At 44.7% G+C, this 24,251-nt stretch overlaps 1 protein-coding gene across 4 annotated transcripts in view; it reads right to left on the bottom strand.

Moving 5' to 3' along the window:
• The window catches only part of MYO1B (myosin IB), a 108,624-nt gene extending 86,847 nt beyond the window's left edge, over positions 1 to 21,777 (bottom strand). The window contains exons 1-2 of one of the 4 annotated variants that reach the window (XM_059853413.1): positions 21,592 to 21,777; positions 5,954 to 6,094 (exon numbers count right to left, since the gene is read on the bottom strand). In XM_059853413.1, the coding sequence (XP_059709396.1) occupies positions 5,954 to 6,088 (135 nt within the window). In that variant the 5' untranslated portion in view covers positions 6,089 to 6,094; positions 21,592 to 21,777. Of the gene's footprint in view, positions 1 to 5,953; positions 6,095 to 20,790; positions 20,914 to 21,591 lie in introns of those variants that run through there. The other 3 variants (XM_059853415.1, XM_059853416.1, XM_059853414.1) reach the window with 3 other exon arrangements.
• Between the last annotated feature and the right edge of the window lie 2,474 nt (positions 21,778 to 24,251).

Genomic DNA, 24,251 nt, shown 5'->3' on the forward strand with positions numbered 1-24,251 from the left:
AAGGAGATGGGAGGAAGCTCAGGGCCCCTGGGCTCCCATCACAGGCGGAGGGATGGCTGCTCTGGTCCAGCTCTCAAACCATCTGCCTTTAAGAAGCTGGACAGCCACCACACCTGCCACTCCTCAAAGTCCCAAAGGGAGACCAGCAGCCCAGGATGGACTTGCTGGATAAACACATGAAAGCACAAGAGAGCAGGGTCAGATCTGGCAGGAGGAAAGGCTCTCATGCATGTTGCTGCAGGAGCAGCAGAGCACAGTCCTGCCCCCAGCCAGCACACACGCAGCTGTGACGTACCCGAAATCCACAGGGGACAACAACCCTCGTCAAAACCCATCCAAGGACCTCACTGGCCCCAACAACAACATTTCAAAGGTGAACATGATCATGCTGGCATCGGGAGGCAATGAAACTGAGAATAAAATTGCTATTACTACTGCCACACAGATCTTCCCAGCACGCTGCATTTGTGTTTCCCAACAGCACAAGACTTTCTTCTCCACAGGATCAATGGGATGGTCACCCAAGGCTGGTGCAAACCAGGATGATTGGTCTCATTCCCATCAATGTGTTCCCTACCCTGCTCTTGCAAATGTAGCATTTGGAATACCAGGTAGGAGTGCAGCAGGAGCAAAGCCAGTGCGCTCCACAGCAATTCTGTGAAGTCCTGCATAATCCAGGGTGGCTGAAAATCGGATGAATCAATAGCATAGACAGACACAATGGAGTAAAGGCAAGTCAAAACCAAAAAGGTTAACCCTAAAATATTAAAGCAGTCGAGATCAACAGGAAGCAGCTCAGTCTCTGAAACAAGCACACGACAACAGCCATGCCAGCAGAAGGCAGCCACAAGGATGGCACCTCAAACAGACAGAACAGAGTTATTACCCTGGAATGCCAAATATTTAATGTTTCAGTGATAAAACAACAAATGTTCAGTAACATAAGACTGCTGCTGCCCAAAGCAGCCCACAAACTCCACGCACCAGAAAATACAAATTAAACGCTGACATCAGAGAAAGATTCTGTTTTGCTGTAAGAACAAAAAGCAAACAAACATTTTCTTGTAAGGAACAAAATGTTGACCTCTGCAAATTTGGGAAGACTTCAAGAAACAACATAACTGTTGGGAAAAATGTGCAGGGCAGCAGAATAAAGCCATATCTGACCTCTAAAGGCTGACTCCTGTGAGCCTACGCAGCTCCACTCCCCTCCAGACTCCTCACACATCCCTTGACACTTCCCCATGTCTCACAAAGCAACAAACCCAGCATAAAAATAAGTTTCAGACCAATACAGATACTACATTTTATCCAAAATCCCCACCATTCATGAGTCACTGTAAATGCAGATATGGACAGATGTCCCCTCCCATTTGTCAGCATCCCAAACTGCCAAGGAAAAATAATTGCTGAATCAGATTGGGCAAGCATATTTCAGCCAACTTAGAAAAAAAAACAAACCTTAAGAGAAGGAGTTCAACAGAACAAGTCAAAAATTCATCAATCACACACAAACTGAATTTTATGAATGTATTTAAAGTTTTCCATGCGGTCTGCAGGTCACACATTTTAACCAGACAAACTGCTCCCTGAAACCTTCAAATAATCAACATTGTGGGATTCTTTCCTCCTTGCTAATGCATTGCCCATGAGCCACATTTTACTTCGTAAAGTTAACGAAAGACTCCCACGGGCTTTTGTTACCAACAGCTACAGAAAAGAGCTTTTGTGGAACAGCAATGCAAATTTTATCAATGTAAAGTTTAAGAGTTGCAAAAACAATATAATAAACAATTACAGCTTTCTAATGAGATTTTTCTTGGTCAGACATACCTCAGACATTTCCAGACATGACTAAACTCTAAGATTCCCATTTCCAATTAACACATGCGTGTTACCCAACAAACCCTCCCCCCCCAAAGCCACTCAGCATGAGATTACTGCAGAATCTGATGGTCTTTAGTAGAACATTTGGCCTAACTCCAGCTCCACCAGCCTTCATGCTTATTTTTATAGGCACAGCCTCCAGCCTTGCGCTCTAGGATGTAACACAACACCCAAGTCTATTAAACTTCCCACCAAACACACATAAAATTGAACAACAGGTAATCAGGCCACAGTCTGCTCCCTCACTCTCAGGAGGGAGCTCATTGCCATGTTTGCACCATGGCATAAAACTTTGCCACTGTTCTTGAAGGGCTTACAGTGCCTGGGATGATGCAAAAAGGCCATCAGAGGATCCAGAGCTAAATGCTTTTGCAAAGGGAGCTCTGGTGGAGCAGACCTGGAGTTTCAAAGGGGCAGATGGAGCTGGCACTAGGATCTCCAACATCAAACATTCAGCATCAAACATAAAAACTGGGAAAAGGCAAAAAAATCTTCTAGTGGAATGAGCCCAACTATCTTGTCATCTTTGGCTATGGGGAGGGGAGAGGTCTGGCATTGCTCACTGATGGCTCAACCTGATTCTCACATTACATAGAATCACAGAAGAGTTTGGGTTGGAAGGAATATTTAAAGGTCTGTAGCCCAATCAATCCCCTCTGCAATGAGCAGGGACATCTCCAACTAGACCAGGTTGCTCAGAATCCATCTCCATGGTGACCTTGAATGTTTCCAGGGATGAGGCAACTACCACCTCTCTGGATAGTGTTTTACTATCCACACCATAAAGAAAATTCCTTGCTTATTATCTAGTCAAAATCTACCCTCTGAGTTTGAAACCAATATCCCTCATCCTCTCACAGCAGGCTTTACCAAAAAGCTGGTGCCCATCTCTCTCTAGGTCCCCTTAGAGAGTTCACCTACCAAGACTGGCTGACACCATCGTGCAGCATATGGCCAAACTCACAGCATCTTCAAAGCTGCCCATGCTACAGGTCTCATTCCTCACAACAAATCCTTTTGAAGGCTACAACTCCCTTTAAAAACTAACATATGTGGCACAGACAGAGCCTTCAGTCTGCAGGAAACAGCTTAGAAAACCACGTTGGGTAAGCCTGGTTTGCTGCAGCTTGGCTTTGTTCTTTCAACTTAAGCACAACTTCTGGCAGTGCCTGCAGTGGAATACTGACATGAGGGCTGAACTTAAGCCCACAGCTCAGACATTAAAGGGCAAATCCATTCCTACTGCCCTCTGAAAGGATCCTGAGAGGTCAATTTCTCCATGCAGTTTGTTGGAGAAGCAGAAATCTGCAGTCTTGGTTAAGCACCAGCAGCAGCTCTTCAATAGTGCAATTTGGCTTCCCCAGGATGCAAACTACAGATTTCACATGGTGAAACAAGCCCTGCTTCCAGGTGTAACAGAGGCTCCATTGTCCCCATCAGAGTCTAAAACCAGAAATGCAAAGTGCAGTTGCCATGAGTGGTGGCAGCAAGGAGAAGGTGGAGAAGAGTTTGTACTTGAAAATTCATGTGGCTGTTACAGTGAGCACCATTCCAACTGTTACTGTTTTACAAATTTTCTAAAATATGCAACAGAGACATGAAAATTTGCAAGGCAGCAGAACTCAGCTGATATGGAGAGGAGACAGTATTCCTCAAGTGATTTGGTAAATAAAACCATGCAGCATCACAAGCCAAGTAACTTGCATACTTGGTAGCAGGATGTGGCACAGGCATGAACATCTCCTTTTTTCCACCATTGTATGCAGTGAATGTTTTAATTCTTATTTGCAAAGATCTGTGACATTTGGCCTTCATATTGTGGATTCACACACACAACTTGTAAGACCTTGAAAAAACAGACTTTCCCACCTGCATGCCAAAGGATCCCACATTGCCAGGGAAAGTGGCACCTGGTATCACCTACCCACAAACATAATACAGATAATTTAATTGCACATCAGTGCCAGGTGCAGCAGAATCAGAAACTGGGGGAAATACACACTTCACTGTCACCATCTCAAAGAAATGTGTGTTTGAATACACGTTGTCAGCTAGCTCATAACAGCAGATAATAACAATAACAAAATAGAACACCCATTTGCCATTAAAACATTCAGTTCCTTTCAAGAAAAAAAAAACCTATCCAGTCTGAATAAAGCAGAAACATGTAATTAAATGCAATCCATAGTAGCTGACTGGAAAAAAAAAACAAACCAAAACCCCCCTTGAGAAATCCACTTGCATAAGATTTATAGCAATCCTTCATAAGAAACTGCATAGCCCAGGGTGCCCTCACAGAACAGGTCAGCATCTTTAATGCTTTAAATAAAACTTTCAAATATGACCCAAAGATTGGGCTGGGTGCTCCTGCCTCCTTAAATCTCCTGGCAAACAGCTCTCTTTCCTTTTCTTTTCCTCCATATTTCCTTGAGTTAAATGGAATGGGATGATTCAGAATCACCCAGTGTTACTGCAGGCACTAGGAACAGAGTATTAACCCTAAAACTGATGTGGAACATATTAAGCATACAAGCCACTGGCTGGAAAAAAAAAACCTCTGAATCCCAGAAGAGGCAGCCACTGCAGTGTTTGAAAATGAAGGATTTGCCAGAAACAAGATGAAAGAGCAGAAAAGAGAAGTCTGATATCCACCTGTCTGAATCAACATCCAAGGGTTATCCATAGGGAACAGCACCCATTCTCAAGGAACAAGGAAAATTCAAGACACAAAGTTTTACAAATTTAACTCTCAAAGGTATAACAGAAGTTTAAAAACAAAAAGGTTAATTTTTTTAACCATTGGGGAAAAAAATGTTTCCACAAATATACATAGTTTTGGTTTCTTCTTCAACGAGGTTTTCATGGATACTGAGAGTCTTTCCTTAATCTAATGTTATTGTTTAATTTAAATTGTCAGTACAACCTGAAGGAGCAAATGGGTGGAGATGGTACACTAGCAGTTAGGAGCAGCTGTGCATTACCAACCTAATGTGCCCAGAAAAGGGAGCAGGCCTGGTGGGACAAAAAATTGAGAAGAAAGACATGGCAGACAATGAATAGTGGAGGTAGAAAAACCCAGACTATAACTAAGAACCAAACAAAAACAGCACAGATCTTCCCATACCTTCTCCTTTCCAATCTCCAGTATAATGAAACCACCATGGTTCAAATGCTCAGCAAGAATGAAAAATATAATCACAGCAAAAATTAAAAAGGGGGGGGAAGGCTAAATTATAATTAAGTACAGAACACCTATTTGATTTGAGTAAGCTGCAGACACAATTGCTTGCAGATCACAGATACACTTTGGCTTAAATATTTAGGCTCACCAGCAGCCCTGGAAGGTCTCTAGGAACCATTAAGTTCACAGACTCCAAGCAATAAAACAGATACAATACCATGCACATTTTAGCAAGAGTGGAACAAAGAGATGAAGCAGGAAATGAAAGGCTTAACTGGAATCACCATTTGCCTCTTCATTCCCTGCCTGAGCTTCAGCTGCCAGTTCACATCTCTCCTGTGATCATCACTCAAAGATTAATATGCCTGAAGACTTTGATTACTTCCACATATATCCAAGCTCATTGTACTTAGTTTAAACCCCAACCATTGTAATAAACACAACCCTTTTGCAAATCAAAGATAGCAGGCAATATTTAAGTTACCCTCAGCACATTCTGAGCATGTATTGTTTCTGCTTCAGCCTGCTCTAACATCCTGGAAGTGCCTTCCCTGTAAATGAATTATTTATAACTGTGATGCCCTCTGACAAGAGGAGCATCAAAGTTACTGCCAGCAGCAGTTCTGGAACTGTTCTTTATGAAAATCAGAGGTCTCCCATGTCATGTAATGGAGGAAAAAAAAAAGAAGGAAAAATATCCCAGATGGGGAAGATCAAATGCAAAGAATGCAGTACAGGAAAGACTACAGCACAAGTAAGGTTTAAAACATCCCTAATACAATAATGCTCAGGCACTCAGTCTGTGTGTATTCTTATAAATAAACACATATCTTAAGAATGGCAGCATAGCTCCCCATAGGATAGTTTTTTTTAACATATACTCACATAAACTTCATTGTGATCAAAGCGCTTCTTCAGGTTATTGATGAAGGAATCTTCATTAAGTGGCTCTAAAAGAACCATATCTCCCACCCCAATCATGTCATCTAAAAGCGATGTCTTGACCTCCATTTTGGCCATTTTGTCCTGGGAAAAACAAAAGAAACAAGAATAAAACAAACAGCAAAGGTTAGCTCAAGGTTATTCTAATTATTCACAGGCATTATCTAGTAACACGACTTCAGGAATAAAAGTTGAAAGAACACTACATTACAATTATGTTTCCAAGGGACATTCTCAAAGTCAGTGCATTAGCCCAGGCAGTCCACATGATTCCAAAATTTAACTTCTAATAGTCAACAATGCCTTCTGGTCCACTTTACATTAAACAGGGGACTCCTGGAAACAGGAATGAAGATTCCAGTGGGCACCAAAACCACACAATGTCCAAGTGCATGTGAGTCTGTGTTTTATCAAAAGCTTCATCAGGACCTCCAGATTAGGGTTTAAGTTTGTCAGTAACCCTAATCTGAGTTTTTTCACCCTTACATGCATTTCTCCAACTCCATGAATATTGAAATGGGAACCAACGCAGTGAACCTGCTCAGAGACAAAAACCACACCATTTGATCTTAGTTCATGAACCTGGGGCTCTAAAGTAGAACAGTGCTGGTGTTGGCTACATGAAGCTACCAAATTACTTCATTTACTTGTAATTTTGTTGCTGGAGAGAACATTTTCACAGGGCAGCAACAATCCAGCTGATAAGGGGACGCACTGCACGAGTATAGCCGGAGTGGCAAAGGCCAGAAGCTGGGCTGGAGCAGGGAACCAGGATCAAACAAAACAAAGTAAGCAAGTCTGATAAAGGAAGTCATTTAGACAAAGAAGTCAAGGTCAGGCCAAAACTTGGCACTTATTTGATCCTCCCAGCCTTTTATCCCTCCAGTCCAAAGGCTGGAGATTAGGGAGCTCCTCAGGAGCTCTGGGCACACAAACGGGCGGATTCACGGCGGCCGCAAACGGGGAACCAGAGCTGAGAGAACAGCTCTGCTGACCACACAAACCAGGACCAGGCACTGCACAGCTACAGCCACACAGAACAGCAGCTCAGCTTCACCAGTCAGCTGTCACCTCCCAGCTACAGAATGCTACCAGGCTCTCCTTGGTGCCCCTACCACTGCTGCGCATTTTAATTCTAAATGTTTTTTCTGGTTTCCCAAAGTGCCACTGAGCAGCTGTCCCCTCTTATAAGCAGTGCTACCCTGCCATAATACCCCTCCATGAGATCACTAATTTAAAACAAGCAAAGTCATTCACCTCTCCCTTCTCCCTGAAGCCACTACTCCACTAAAAGCCATGTGATGATTTTCATCAGTGAGTGACACTGGAGGATTTTAGATCAGGATTTAAGTCTTGCTTGATGTTTTTCCAAAGCACAGCTCCACAGGCAGCTAACAAAGCAACACAAAAAGATCCCCAAAACCTGAACCAAGCCTGGGAATTACTAGAAATTCTCATGGAAATGCAAAAACAGTGCTGAACTATGGTAACCAACCAAAGCTGAGTCAACTCTGCTAAACAAACAAAAGAGCATTTATTTTTAACAGAAACACTGGACAAATTTCTTTGTAGTGAAAGATACTTTTATTCTTAAAATTCACCTCTCTGAATCACCAAAAAAATTGGAAACATTCGTAGAATCTTTTCAGAGGTATCACTTCAACTTCTGCATCCCATTAAGACGAATTCTTTAAACTACCAATCTTGTTTCAGTGACCTAATTACTTCCCATACATCAACTAATGCTCAAATAACTTTTGAAGGCTGAAAAAATAAAGCCCTTCTCAAGTATGGAACTTATTAAATAATGGGTTTGTGGCCAAATATATATAAAAAAGCCAACACAAAATCCTAATAAGGGCAATTGAAACCTAAAATTTAAGTTCTAAGTACAATACCTCATTTACCATTGTGAAATTACATACCAACTACCACACTTCATGCATCACTGCTTGGGAATTTCAAGAGCAAGAGCAGCCAAACCCATCAAAAACATCCATGTATTCCCAAATTCAGTGCCATGTTTTGCAGAAGAGGTGCAGGAAGACACTATATCCACTATTAGAAGTTGGATCAAAAAGTTGTATACAGATATTGACTTTTCAATACATTGGAAAAGTTCCATTTTATGGTCAAAGGTTCATTTTCAGCTTGTTTTTTTCTACAATAATTTACAGTATTGTATGATGAAAATATTTTTCATCAGCTTGTGAGATAGAAAATATTAGAAACCCAAATGATGAAAAAATTGAACAGGCTGAAACAACATATTTAACACTGATTGCTACAAAGCCATTTTCAATGGCCTAGCCTTTGCAAAAATCCATTAAAGATTACCTCCTACACTTATGCATGATTCAAGAGTATTCTTCCATGGCAGCATTGTTGGCCTTTGCTTTGGTGGAATCCAATCTTAATCCCTGCTCTGGTTTAGCTAACAAAGGAAAATCCAGCCTGTGGATAATTTGGTTGTCTATCTGAGGTAAAAAGTGAGGGGAAAAAAAGCACTGCTAAGAGAAACCAACAATGTTTAAACATAAATTAATCAATTAAATAGGACTTAATAACTGAAATTAATCTACCAGAAGAATGTAGTAGAAGATCAATACACAGCACTTTCAAAATACCAAATGCTAATTTTAGAAGTAGCTTTATAAAAAAGGTCAAAAATCAGCACACTACACAGAAAAAAAATTGCAACATTACATGGCTAAACTTTAGAAGCTCAGAAATGCAATCCAAATCCATGTCCAAGTATTTGCCATACACCCAAAGATGCCTTGCAGCTGTTAATATTTCCCATCAGCAGTGCTGACAGCGTGCTCACCACAGTTTGGGAAGCAGTGGCAAACATAAAAGCAAGTGGTTTCTACTTTTGGATGTCTTCACACACCTTTAAAAAGATGAATGCTACTCAAGAACCATTTACAAGAACCAGATCTGAGAGGGATGGGACCAGAAGCTGCTCCCAGTGCCTGAGAGATCAGGAGGACCAGATTCTTCCTTCAGCATTCTCTGCTCTCACCCATACCCACTTACCACTTGAGGCTTCTCCCAAATTTACCCTTCTTGTCCCTAAAGGGGAGATCAGCAGCATTTCAAAATATCTCCTTTTTTCTGTAGGCAGTTGTCAAATCTGTTCTTCCTCCCCTTGGTTTCATATCTAAACCTTAAATTCAATGGAGTGAGAACATTTGCAACATGTTTCCATTCTCAGAAAAATATTTTAGAAGTCAATTCAGTAATCTTTCACAGTTTGATCTGTTTTATGTTGGACAACATGCTTAGGAGGAGAGGTGCTGGGCAGGCTGTGTCTTTAAAATGCATTAATCCACACACTCCCACACCACAGAGAGCCTTTTAAAACACACACTGTTTTATCCACTGCTTGCAGTGCCTGGGATTGGGATAAAATTTAGATTTTCAGTTGAATCTAAAACCTTCTTGCCCCTCTTGACCACAAGGATGGCAAATTAAAAATCACAGCCACAGCAAGCCCTATCATTGGCCATTCTGGAAAAAGAGCTAATGACAGCTGTAAATAGAAGAGAATGCAGAGAACAGGCAAAACCCCCAAAGCCTTGTACAATTAAATGCACACATTCTCCACGGGGGAAATGAAGTCATGCCCTGTTATTGGCATGCAGCACCTCATGGAATTGTCCCAGGTTTTCCACATCACCCTCCAGCAGCAGAACAGCAACAATTGTCAGCAGCTTCCTACAGCTGTGCACTCCTTAGCTCACACTCAGAGGTTTGCTGCTCTGCAGAGGTGGCTGGGCTTTTTGTTTTCTTTCCAAGCATTGTAGCAAGAGGACAATTTCCCTACCATCAAAACTGACACAGATGTACTCACATATGCTTCAAGCTCTGCTTCTTTAAAAACAAAACCCAAAAAAAGATTAAAACACCACAAGCCTTTGGTTTCACTACAACCAGCTCACTGTAGAAGATAACCCCCTTTTCCTAAGTCTTACCAGGGACAATGTGCAACATCAGTAATTCAACAGTGGAGTTCAAGCTGATTTCATGTCCCTGAGCCCCTGTCAGGCTGTGATTGTGCTTGTCCACCCTTTCCCTGTTTTCTCTGTTGGGAGCAATCAGCCCAGCCAAGGTGGGGACATTGAAGGCCTCTGCTGCAAGAAGCAGCCAGGGACACAATGCCATTACTTGAGCAAAACCAAACCAAAAGGGGCTGCAACCATCATCTCAGGCTGCTGCTCATGACAAGCCTAAGTACCAATTTAGCAAGAGGCAGGATTTAAATTTATCCTGTCCTGCTGCCCTTTGAGCAAACCTTGTGCCTCACCATTTGATGCCCCAAAGGTGGAAGTTCATTGGAAACCCCCTGTGCTGGTTCACCAGGCAAACTGAGGCAGACTCTGCAGCTGAACTGCTACAACGCCCTCTTCACTCAGAGCTGCATTTCCCGACATCAGCACGGGTGAAAAAGCGTGGATATCATCCAGAGGAAACCCCTGCTCTCCCTCCAGCCCCCTCCCATCTGCTCTGCAGGAACACCTGCACCCTCCTGCCCAGCTGTGCCTGCTGCCAGCTGTTGCTCTGACACATCCACGTCCTGTGGAAAAGAGCAGAAAACAGCTCGATGCTGCAGCCCACTGCTTTTCCTGCAAGAAAATGGACTTGAGGAACGTGACAGACGAATTTCAGGAAGGAATGTTAATGGATATCACAACATCAGTAAAAGCACTCAAAGAACTAAAAGGCTTCCTCTGACTCTCCATCTTTCCTTTTGGTTTCGCCAGCGTCTGGATAGCTTCTGAATTCCTTCCTTTCTCACAGTCCTACTGCACAAGTCGGTGTTTTCCAGACTGGAAAAGTTTATAATTCGGAGCTTTTGAATTAGCTAATGCTTCTCACATCTTACATACCGAGCAAGAGCTGTTATTTGAAGCCTTGTGCAACCTCCCTTACATCCCGTGGGCACCGAACATTACCCACAAACATTACCCACGCGTACGCGCTTTCCTCGAGCGCTGCACAACAACCGGCTCGGGGAATTACAGAGGGGAAACGCCGCAGGCCGGGCTGGATTTGCACTGGGGCTGCAGGAATGTTTGCATTCAGCATCAGCTAATGGGAACAGCCCTTCAGCAACATCAGATCAGGGCAGCTTCGCACCAGTGACTGCAATTTAGATGACAGAAGATCTGACCAGAGAATTCCACAGGAGAAACGAATGCTCCGCTGGCCTCTGCTACCAAACATTCACCTAAAGATTGGGGGATTTTCAAGAAAGTATCATAGTTTAACAACGGAGACTTGACTGCAGTTAGTGGGATAATGAGCCTGCATTAGGACATGCACAAAATGTTTGCTGGGACATCATCTCCTCTGGATGTGAACAGGGGATGGAAGTTCCTTCACTAGCAGGACTCAGGTTCTTCAGGAATGCAGAAGTGAGAGGTTTGGTTGGTGCTGAAGTTCTCTGGGGCTTCTTGGGGGGTTTTAAGGTTTTTGTTTAGGTGTGGGGGTGGGGTGTTTTTTATTTTTACATTTATTTACAGCTTGGTGCCAACCCACACTAAACAGTAATCTCCCCTAAAGTGAGAGAGATGCCTCTCATGCCTCTGTTCACATTATGATGAGACTATAAACAACTCTGGTGTCACCAAAAAGGTGCACAGTACCTTACCACAAAACCAAAATCACATGAGCCACGTATGCAGAGGATACAGCTTTGCCCTCTTTCTCTTCCTTAAAAAAACCTAAACCAACTAATTCAGCAGCCTGAGAGGGCTGTGTTTGCATTTCTCTGAGGCTACTTTCTGTTATTTTTCTCCCAGTGGTTTGAATAACATTAGCATGGATATTACCTGCTCTATGAGACCATGGGGTATATCTAGTCTATTATTCCTACTTTACAGTCCCAGCAGTACATGTCTTCAAATTACTTCTGATAATTATTTTGCAACCACAACACAATAACTGCCACCAGTAATTGCACTCTGGGGCTGATCTATTTCCTAAGTCAACTTTCTGCCTTGCTTTAACTCATCTGGGTCAGTCACACCAGGTTTTGGGAAAAACATTTGGGTCTTTCAACGTTGCTAAGGCACTCTTCTTTAGCAGCTGTGAAAATACAGTCAAAATATGTCTGCTGCTCCATTTTGATCCTTAAAGTGTTCCTTTACATTTTGGATTATATTGAGAGGCTTCAAGGATTATAGGTGTGAAGTGGCATTTTATGTAAATGGTTATTCTGAAGTCCTTTTTTTCTTTTTCTTTAATTAGTTTAATGGGGAAAACACCTTGGGTGTTTTCAAGGCACCTAGAAATAGGTCTTCACTACCAAGGCTATTTACAATCCAAAATTCTGGTTAAATTCCCCTGAGTTCAGCAGAAACAGGATCCATGGTGGTTTCTTATATTTAGGTTTTCTTAGTCATTGCCCAGCCACAGAGTTTTATAATCATTCCAGGTCCACATCTACAGAAAAGGATTAGGTATTCAGTAACAAAGGAGGTCAATTTTTTTGCACATACACCTTGCTAAGATTTCCTTGAATCTTTTTCAAAATAAGGAACAAAATGTGACTGCAAAGCCAAAAGTTGTCAAAGGTCCTGCCTTCTCCCCCTAAAGCAAAGACTAGATTTCAGACTGGCAGCGTTTGGACAACATAACTTTGAAACACTGTCAGTAAGGGATATGGACATATAGAAAACACCCTCATTCTTTCAGAAAAGAAAGCAAACAATATTTTACTGCTGGACAGCCAAACTCCACTAAGCAGTGGGTGCCCTTTTAAACTGATTATCTTAATCTTTCAAGCTGCCGCCCAAAGATTTCTGCCAATTTTGGGGATCCTGCCCAATCCAAAGGTTACATTTGCAGAACAGAGGCACAAAAAACAAGGTAGTGTTTATTTATATTAGGGGATCTTCTTTGTTTGCTGTATGTCACACACCAGAGCTTGGGCTCAAAAGAGCTCTCAGTAGCAGATGCCCACAAAATGCTTTTACAATCCATCAGCCCTCCCAGAGTCAGATCACTTCTCTCACCTGAGGTTCCAGTCCCTCGGGAGTAATCCAGCAATCAGCTGTAATCAAGACCTTCGACCAAAACAGGATTTTTATTCTCTATTCCACACAAGCACATGGGCAGAAAGCAAGCCTTGCTTTCCTGCAGCCAGCACGGGAACCACAGCACAGGCAAAAGCACTGCTCAAGGTGGAGCACCTGGAGCAAACACACATTTACATCATTGCTGAGGCAGGTACTAAGAGATGTCCTAATACCACAGGGTTAAAATACCAGAGTACATGCTAATCCCCAGCTCAAATGCTTTGTTGCCTGTTAAACAGTGGGTGATAAGCCCTGGAGATATGCAGAAAACGAAATAACAGGCCAGGTAACACCACAGCTGCACTCAGCTGCCAACAGCAGGAGGAAAAGCAGCCACAGAAAGTCGTGACAACAGTCAGTGAACCAGGCTTAAAACCGGTCAGAGAGGAACACAAACCTAAAATCCAGATGCCAGAAGAAGCATCACTGCCTGTATCTACCTTGCATCAACCAGCCACAGTCACTGAGCACAGACCCTAACCCCCAGAGCAGTTGGCACTCACAGGTTTCCACAGTTTCCGTGCACTCATATCATCCTCCAAGCACTAAAAGTCCAGGTAAAGCAAAAATTTCCCTGTCCTTTTCCATTTAAAACAGGAGGAAAAGAAGTCACCCAAATACCACCCCCCAAAGGTCTTATTCTAGCCCGTTGCAATTTACCCTCCTGAAAACCTCACTGATGGGGTCCTTGAAATATTTGTAAATAAGGTTTGGAATGTTTTTAGCCTAGCATTTATGAAAATAAGACAAATCATGCCAGCTGTTCATCTCTTGGTCTACACACCTACTGTCTCAGACACGTCTAAAGTTGAATTTCACTCAAAAGGACAGAGTAAAGGACAACAGAACAGCTGATTTTGCACACAAAAGCAGGCAGGAGAGGAGATCTGAGTACAAGCATTCCATCAGAGACATGGGCTGCAAGGAGAACAAACCCCTCATTAAGTACCACAGAGCAGAAAAATTGCTCTGCAAAATTCCCTGGCTGCAGGAAAAGCTTCAAGTGGAAATCATTACTTCTTTGCAAGTCAATCCATCAGAAGAGAAAAGCCTGCAGGAAGTCAGACACGACTGGTCCCATTTCTCCCAGGGGTAAAACAGTAGTGCAAGTTTTCACCCCACCACTGGCCATCACTGTCTATCCTGCACATCAATTTCTGTGCAGCAAGACACTGCCATTTTTTAATAAAGGGAGGGAATAAAAGAATTTGGATGCAAGTGTTGCAGGAAGAGGAAGCATTATTTGCCCAAAACTAAGATTAAAAAAAATCTAAGGGAAGGCAAGGCTTAAATAAATTACATGTACTAAGACAGGTTTGCTCATCTCAAGCAGTTGACCTATATCCACTGTTTTGTCATTTTCATCCTCAACAGTAATTTCCAGACAGACACCTGGAATCAGAGGATAAAAGTCATCAATTTCTAAATCCAGCCATCTCCAGCTCTTCCTGTGTATTGTACAAGAGGTAAATGGGAGCAGTTCATGAAGTCGCATTTCCACACAGGGTAATCACTCTTGTCCAGATGTCCCTGGAGTTAAAAGCCAGCAGGCAGTGTTTTTATTAACAACTAGCCCCATAAACAGAGACTTTCCAAATAAAATAGAGCACTTCACAGATTTAGAGGGGGACACCTTAAAACATCAGTAGAAAGCAACTCCCTTCCACAGAGGGAAAGCAGCCGGCCCGTGGCAGGCAGGCTCAGCACACACGCACAGCTACCAAGTTTCCCCTCGCTGGGTTTCAGTGAGAACTATCATCTGGCAGCTTTCAGGAAGCAAAAAGTTCTGTTCACACGAGATACAGGCAAGCTCCCTGTGTTCCAGAAGTGTTACAAGGCACAAGGAGCTCCCACTCTGCCCTTGCTTGCCAAAAGATTGTCCAGGGTTTCTCCTGACCTTTGTTTTGACAGAGCCCTGCACTCTTTGATCACTGGAGGTGATCTCCAGAGCCCTTCCAGCCCCGCAGCCTGACAGCCCAGTGAGCTGAACAAAGGCAAGTGGAGCTGTGTCTGCTCTGTGTGCTCCAGACCACTGCACCCACAGCCAGCACTGCCACACTGCACTGCTCCAGAGTGCCACTTTTCAGCCTTCTCCATGGGAAACAGTCCTTGTGGTGTGCCTTATTCACAGACTAAATTCATTACTGATCCGCTAATATTCTTCTTGATTTTGCTAATTCTGCTGGGGTTTGGCTTTGGTTTTACATTCAAATGTGTTTTCTCCCTCACGGGGAAGTACTGACAAAGGTTTATTTCAATGTATAAAGCACAGCCAGTGTTGCCCATTTCCCTCTCAGTGGCTTTTCGATCCCAATCACCCTTTTCTGCTCCATCTCCTATTTGATCCCACCTTCACTGAGCAGGGTGTTCAGATGATTCCTGGTACATCATGGCAGCCATATTCCCTCATCACCACCAGGAGTATTCCTTCACAGAGAGAGGGATTCATTTTCACCCTTTCAACAACTCTTTTCCTTCTCCAAAGGTTCACAGGGAGTTAGCACCTCCCTAGCTTGCTCTGCACAACAAACCTCAAGTGCTCCATCAGTCACAGACCCCTAAAAGTTAGGAAGGGTCTCCAGACACTCCAGCAAGCACGTGTTTACCTTGTAGCCTTAACTATTCCGAAAAATAATCTGCCTTTCAACCTCTGCCACCTTTCTGCTGCCCTGTCTCCAAGCCTCTCTTGATGAAAAGGTAGAGCAGCTGTTATTTTGGCTGGAAGTTCGACATCCCAGGTATCCCCTCTTTCACATCAGGTAAGCATGAGCTCTGCTAGGAGGAGCTTCCTTCTCAGCCCTCACACACGAAGCTCTAGCCAAGCTATTAAGTGGACAGTGAACTGGTTCCCAGAGTTACAGAAAAAATGGCATCTCTTCACCAGTGTCTCTATGTTAAGTTGCTTCCATAGAGAAACAGTGGAGAGGATTAATAGCAACTCACTCCCTTTAAGAGCTCTCCTAACAGCAGGGCTGACCTCTCACTACAGTGCCATCCACAGAGCCCTTATGCAGTAAGGAATTTAGGGACACTTCTGATCTAAAAGGATACCCCTAGTTGTGCTTCAAATTGTTTTGACACAAAGGCATTAAAACACAGAGAGTAAGAGTAGCTTCCTCTGCTTGTGCTTTCCCAAGATACAGGATTCACCCCTTCCTCACCCAGCAGTTTCCTCACTTCTGAGGTGCAGGCTCTCAAAGGTTACTGGCAAGGATTTAAGCACAGTGTCAGGACACTGCACGTGCTCCACTGTGCATAAAAACTGGTGGTTACCTTAAGGCCCAGGATTTCAAACATCATCAAACACCAGTACACTCTCGTAGACAAAAGGAGAACAGACTCCATAAAGAAAATGAATATAAAAGAGTAGAAGCTTAACTATCTGGGTTTTTTTCCATTCTAGCAAAGCCTACAGTTTATTCTTATTTGTAATTTTATATTTGTACTCTTACTGTAATTTAAAGTACCCCCAGTAGCACTTTGGAGTGTACAAACAAGGAAAATTATAGAATATTACAGAAAAAGAAGCATCAAGCAAACAGCAAGAGAGCTCACACACAAAGCATATTTGTGAGCCCAGGAAACTTGTACCACTGCTGACCAGGCTGTGGTCACACACTTTTAAAAACTGGTTTCTGCTTACAGTAGGGAAAAAGGAGTCTTTCCTTGCTGCCTTCATTTAGAAAATAAAGAAATCTACAAGAAGCACTTCTGAGTGTACAACACCCACCAAGCCTTCTGTTACCCAGCACCTATTCCTCTTTTCCTCCTTGATAAAGGCTCTTACTTTCTTTTGCTCTCATGGTCCTCCTGCCCAACAGCATAAAGATTCCTGCCAATATGAGACCCTTGGAAGCATTTCTGCCTCCCCAAGACAGGGAGCACAAGGAAGAGTTGACCAGTACATCCACAGTGAAGAAGCAATTACAAGGCAGCACTTCACAAAGCCAGAGACAAGGCAATCACCACTCCCCACCCCTGAAAATGAAAGAAAATCTTAGTGACAGTAAACATTTCTCGCCCTTACTCCTTCGGACTCCTTTTGGAGCCTTCAGCTTGTTTGCTGAAGTGTTAAATCTGGTCACTCAGGCTGGAGACCACCTCTCGATTGCTCTCCTCCCAAAAGCTGGAGCACTGGAAAAAGGATGTTGTTCTGGCCTCTGGGGTCCATTACTCCTGCTTTGCTGCCTGCATGGAAGAATTCCCCAACCAGTTTGCATCCGGAAAGGGGACTTGATAATTCTTCTTTGCCTCTGAAACTGCATTTTTAAGTACTAGTCTTTCTCACAGAAACTTTCTTATCACCACGGTGACTTCGCTATCAGACTTAAAATGCACATCAAGAAATGGATACAAGTTTCCTTGGTGATACCAAATGGGAAATTTCCCAGTAAAATGGAGCTGGGAGAGGCAAAACGATCAACTTTCAGTACAGTTTTCTTTAAAAGCTATGGAAACAAAAAACCAAACCAAACGAAATAAACCAAAAAAAAGAGATCCTGGTCGCCACACTGTTCCGAACCAAAATCTGGAGTAACACACACCAAAAGACCAAAGCTTTCCCAAACCACAAGCAAGCTGGGGCACAACTGCAAAGCATCAATGTTTTGAGACTAAAGCTCAAACACACCAGTTGAGCTTTAGTCTCAAAACATTGACCACAAAAACACCCTGGCTGTAGTTCCAGTATCCTCTTTAGCAGCTACCTCACAGCATATGACAAAGAGTTGCAGAGATTTCCACTATCCCATCAGCACAAAATTAAAACGTTTAACTTTTGGGAGGGTTGTGGATTTTGGGGCTTTTTTTCCATTCTGGGAACTGCAAAAGAGAAGAAAATTAATGTTATTCTTTACTGTTTCTTTATGACAAAGCATGCCCTGATGTTAGCTTATACACCAGAAATCAAGCTCTGGTTTCCTTCTTTTCTGGAGGTTATGAATGGAGAGGTTACATAAGGGTGTAACAAGAGCTGTTACTTCCTTTCCCAGTTGAAGAGAAAAAGCTGTAGATCAAGTTACAGACTCCAGGGCTGGTCATTGCCACTCCAATCTTCCTAAAATTTTTGCCAGTAGTCCCACAACAAACAGAAGAGGCCACTTAGAAGGCTCTGAGAATTTAACAGACTAACTACACACAGCTATAAGGGAGGGAAAAACCCCTTTATTTTGTCTTTCATCAAGCTCAGGAAATTCCCCAAGCTTGATGCACACAGTCACTCAAGGCAGCACTTTCCATTTCAGTTTGCTGTTCATTAGTGCAGTAAAGGAGGATGAATGAAATACAGGGTAGGACTCAAAGGACGCTCTGGTACATGAGCTGTGCTAAATAAGCTCAGCAGTCAGAGAGGGCACTGAACTTTGGTGGGTATGTCAGCATTTGCCCCAGATCTGACCACACAAGGCAGATGAAAGGAGGGAGCAGTGTCCAGCTCGGCCTACAGCAGAACTGAGCTTTTCTCCAAACCATCCCACTGGCACTTCCTTCACCTTCCTCTCCAATTCCCAAGCCGCTGCTACTACTGCTGCCGAAGGAAGATGAGATCAGACTCCAGCATGAGGAATTTCTGTTCCCACAGAGCTCAGGGAAACCAGATGATCTCAGAGAATCATGTGAAGAAAGTCCCTGACGCTTCCATGAGGCAGAGTATCTCCAGTATGTTGCCAGCAGTTTCTTAAGAGTGCACAGTGGGAAAAATTAATGACTTTGCTTGTGTTTCCAATTGCTCTCTCCCACTTCCTCTCCTCATTCGCCAGACTTCTATTTTCCCTTCCCCCAGAAGCACTAGTAGGCTTGCAATGTACATTTGCCCTTCTAAAGGCAATTACATCAAGCCTTGCACAATGCCTGAAAGGGCTAACACATCAGAGCTAAACTGCCCGCCCCTGGCATCATTTCCACACAGAGCTCCTCCCCACAGGTGTGATTCAACGAGGTCTCTTACCAAAAAAATCCAAAAACAACCAAAAACAACCAAACAAAAAAGTAAAAAGGCAAGCTTCTGTGATTTAAAATGCTTTCAGGAGTCCTTTCACCTTCACTTTGCTGAACACTCAATCTGTCTGTGGTGCTCAGAAGGAGCCAGAAGCCTTTTAGATATCCAACACCACAAAGGTGTTTCAGAAACATCCTAAGGATATGGAGGAACTTGTGGCAACCTAACACTTCAGTAAGTGCTCCAAGCCAACACAAGCAGTGACCACTTTAGGTTACTTTGGGAAGAATGCTCCAACCCTCACACCTTCACACCAAATTAAGCCCGAGCAGCGCATTGCTTTAAGCACTAAATTGAAGACATTCTCAAACTCAAGCCTGGGATAACTGGAAATAAAAGCACATGAGAAGAATGTCTTTACCTTTCATGTGTTTAATAGCAGCCAAGGACTGAACTTTAACAGATGGGTTGGACTATTTCTGTTCTCTAACACCGCACACTTTTGGGGAAAACCTTGTTTTTGACATAGGGCTTGACAAAGTGATGATTCATGCAGGGAAGGATGGGCAGCTTGCTGCCAGCCTTAATTCACAATTAACAATAGGACAGACGGATATGGAAGGCTCATGATTCCACACAAAAATCGCCAAGTCAGGAGTTTTACCTGACCTTTATGCCAGTGGCCATTTCCAATCTGGATACATTTTAAATAGTTTCTCTGACATACATTTTAAGAGTAGATGGCTTTTATTTCGCTACTGTTACGTTTGTCCCTTAGAATAGGGGCCCTGACTAAATACATAGCAACTGATTTAATGACACGGTGTGAAATTTCAAAGCTTTAAATTACTGGAAAAAGCAAACAGCACGTGTGAGCAGGGACGCGTGAGCACAGAGCCACCCTGAGCAAGGCAAGCGAGCACTGGACCACTTCGCGACTGCCCCGCTCCCCGTGGCGCTGCTAGGAAGGCCATTGTTTTCCAGCGGGGAGTCCGGCCACTCCGAGGAACAAAGGGATGCCCTTCCCAAAACAGCGGCAGCAGATGTCCCACACCGAATCCCAACAGCCTCCATGGGCGCAGACGGGCGGTCTTCCTTGGGAGGCTGCACCAACCCGTCCCCTCAGGGAAGTTCTCTGGGACAATGACCCTGCCCTGGAAAGCCCTTCCTCAAGTCTCCTCTCAAGTGTAACCCGACAGCAGAATCCATCATCCTGCTCCAAGTTACCAGCGCGCTTCCCACGGCTCCCCCGAGCCCCACAGCCCAGCCCGTTCTTTTGCATTCAGGAAAGCCGCGCACACAGGGTAATTATTTCAGACAAGAAGAAACAGATGCCACGCTCTCTTCCCAGAAAGAGCACGCACACGCACACACACACACACTCTCATATCTGAGGGAGCGAGCCCCGGACCGTCCCTGCGTGTGTGCGCACCGCGTTCACGCCTAAATGAAGCTGTCCCAGCCCCGCTGCCATCCCCGGAGCTCAGCGCCGGCCACAGCGCTCGCAGAGCGTCCCGGAGCCGCAGTTTTGCGCGGGGAAGGGGCGCCCAGGAGCCGCCGGGGCCGCCCTGCCAGGCGCCCGCACCCAGCGCCGCCCCCCTCCTCACGGGAGAGCCGGCGCCGAGCCGCCACACCACCCGCTGCAGCGCCCACCCCATCCCTGCCCCATCCCTGCCCCATCCCCGAGCGTGTCCCGGGCGGCTGCCGGAGCCGCGAAACAAAGGGAGCCGCGCGGGCCGGGGAGTCCGGGGGAGCTGTACCTCTGCCGCCCAAGGGCGCTGCCCGCCGTCCCGCGACCGCCCGCCGCCTCCCGCCCCGAGCCGCTGGCGGACGCTGCCCTGCCGAGGAGCCGGAGCCGAGCGAGCGGGGCTCAGCCCCGGCCCCTCCCCGCCCGCCCGCCCGGCAGGGGCGGAGGCGCCGCCGCCCGCCCGCCCCGGGCCCGCAGCGCCGCCCGGCGGGCACCGCTCCCCGCGCGGGGTCCGGGCTGCGCCCAACATCGGGCTGCACCGAACCCCCAGGGCTGCACCGAACCCCCAGGGCTGCACCGAACCCCCCGGGGCTGCACCGAACATCGGGCTGCACCGAACCCCCGGGGCTGCACCGAACCCCCCGGGGCTGCACCGAACCCCCCGGGGCTGCACCGAACCCCCAGGGCTGCACCGAACCCCCCGGGGCTGCACCGAACCCCCCGGGGCTGCACCGAACATCGGGCTGCACCGAACTCCCGGGGCTGCACCGAACCCCCAGGGCTGCACCGAACCCCCTGGGGCTGCACCGAACCCCCAGGGCTGCACCGAACCCCCAGGGGCGGCACCGAACCCCCAGGGGCGGCACCGAACCCCCAGGGGCTGCACCGAACCCCCCGGGGCTGCACCGAACCCCCAGGGGCGGCACCGAACCCCCAGGGGCTGCACCGAACCCCCCGGGGCTGCACCGAACATCGGGCTGCACCGAACATCGGGCGGCACCGAACCCCCAGGGGCGGCACCGAACCCCCCGAGCTGCACCGAACATCGGGCTGCACCGAACCCCCGCGACCCGGGAGCCGCCGCCCTCCTCACCTGGTCTCCCGCGCTGCAGACCCGCCTGCTCTGCAGTTGTCCAGTTCATTTGTTTCACCCTCACCTTAAGCCGTCAAAAACTAAGTGAAAAGAGAAATCGGCTGGTTTTGGTGTGAAGCCCAAACATCTCCCATTCGGTTCCTGCAATAATGTTTTCAGTGGTTTCTGAGCTAAGTGTAAGCACACGAAAGTATTTACAGCAAGCTTTGACTTAACATAGTCAATAACAAGTCATGGCTTATCTGCCCAATCCTGCCCCGATAAGCGCAGGAGCCGCCAAGGATGGAGAGCGACTGCCCTACTGTGCGAAAGGAGGAACAATAAAGAAAAAGCCCCAAAGGGCTCATATTGTGTTTCTGGCACTGAGGTTTCTCCCCACTCCCGTGAAAACTCCTCATTCACAGAGGAGATGGAGAACGTAGGTCTGTATGACACACTGACACACTTCCTGGCCAATTACCCCGTGTGAAAAGTTTCACTGCTGGTGCTTTTTTCCTAAGAAACCAATTAGCACATTTTGTTGCTGTCTCGTGTTTGCAAGCAGGCTTTTCCCAAGCTGGGTTGTTTTTAAATAGCGATAAGCTTCCACACAGCCCCAAGCCAAACCTATATTTGCTAGATGCCAGTGAGAAGAGGACCTGAACTCTTTATGATGTGGAAGAAATCCAGCTTACATCACGAGATTCAAGGCGATCAGACCCTCACAGTGAGGATGCAAAATGCATTCCAAACCCCTCCTCATTCGTACACTTCAGATATTTCAAAGTCAACACTACATTTTCAGATGCACATCTCCTTGGCAGTCCTTCTGGTTTTAGAAAGAGAAGGTGTTCTCACACCATTTTCTGTAACTGTAGAAGTGTTGGAGACAGCTCCCAGGTGTTTCCCAGGAATTAGAGCCTTGAATCCCTGCTGCTTCATAGATTCATCGCTGCTTTATTATTTGCAGCACAGATACTTAGCTCCTAAGATTTGTCTTGCCCTTATTTTTTTATATCTGTGGAATTAATTACTGCATTTATTAGAAGTGGTCAAAAATTACTTCAACAAAATATTTTTCCTGCTGAAGAACTGAGGGCTGAAGAACTCAGTTCTTCAGCTTCCTGCTGAAGAACTGAACAAAACTCAATTGTATGGAAACAGTGACAGACTGATGCAGGTATTCTCCGGAGGATAATTTAGCTTTTAGCTTAATTTTTCTTTAGGAAAGAGGCACAGGCAAGAACTATTCCTGAGCAGCACCATGACCATGTCTTTTCACCTTTTTCTAGCTTCAGGTAAGTGCTTTTCTCATGACACAATTTACTTTCTGGGAGACAGTTATTGCATTCTTTCCCAAATAACAAAGGGAAACAATATTAATATATTTTTTAAAAAATTCATTTACTCCAAATCTAAATGTAAACAAGTCTCAGTAAGGAAAGTAACTACTGTCCAGTCAACAGTAATTTTCTACAATACAGAACAAAAAGAAACATCCCAAGAGAGTGACTGCAAGCATTTCCCTGAGAAATATTGCTTGCAGAAATATTTCAACTTAAATTGAAATCATCATAAGCCATTGTCATAGCATTGAAATACAAACTTTTTTTATCTCAGAGGTTAAAAATCTCCATTTGATTCAAAGAGAAGGATCACAGGGGAATAAAGCAGTGCAGCTTTCCTTGATGGTCCTACCATGGTGCTTCAGAAGGGATAACACTGGTTCCTTCTCAGGTGCTCTCTTGATGCCCATTTGATGTTTAGATTCCTGTAAACAGAACTTCCATCCATGACCACTGTTGACATTTGGTAGTATTTATAACACAGGTAATATTATTATATGATAATAATACATCTTTGTGAAGTTGTCTTGTCCTCCAGGAAACAAACAAAAATTACCCAGAGTTTTTCCCAGCACTCTATTCCCTGCCTTGCTTCAGGTTTGTGTGAAAGAAGATATCTCATTATCCATCCCTATTCTCAGGCAATTTTCTAATTTCATTATAAAATGTGAATTAGCAGCCTGTCACTGGTTCTTACATTCTTTGCTTTGTAGAGCAAGCAAAGGAAGAAACATTAGTCCCAAAACCTGTCTTCTTTCCCCAAAGCAAGTAAGTGCAATGCAAAGAGAACCCAGTTCAATGTAGAATATTTTTCATTTTATACATCCACTGGACTACATAACTACCACTGAAACTATCTGCAAATAATAATAATAATAATAATAATAATAATAATAATAATAATAATAATAATCTAAAATAGACTAAAAGACATGCCTGGTCACAGATGATCAGTCAGACACCAAGAATTATTTTCTGTAAAATATGGCTCATTGCTTAAAGGCAAATAGTGTCTCCTGGGCCATATAAGAGATCAGGGATAATCAGTACTCAGCACACATTCAGGTCTCTCCAAACACGAGGTATAACCTGGAGGATATTTAAGGGAATTTCCAACTATTGAATCATTAAATATGCTTTCTTTAGCTCTCAGATGTCACCCTGAAGGGGCACAGGCAGGGGCTTTGTTCACCAACAGCCTACAGCCGTTTCAGAGAAAGGGAAAGTGCCTGCATCCCTTTTTGCAGGTCCCGCAGCACAATTTACCAAAAGCTCTAACAGGCATCCATGTAGATCAGATCACTTTAAGAGCTGCTTATTTACAAATAATGATAC

The sequence above is a fragment of the Haemorhous mexicanus genome, chromosome 8 (genome assembly GCF_027477595.1).
Source record: "Haemorhous mexicanus isolate bHaeMex1 chromosome 8, bHaeMex1.pri, whole genome shotgun sequence".
In the NCBI taxonomy this organism is placed as follows: domain Eukaryota; kingdom Metazoa; phylum Chordata; class Aves; order Passeriformes; family Fringillidae; genus Haemorhous; species Haemorhous mexicanus.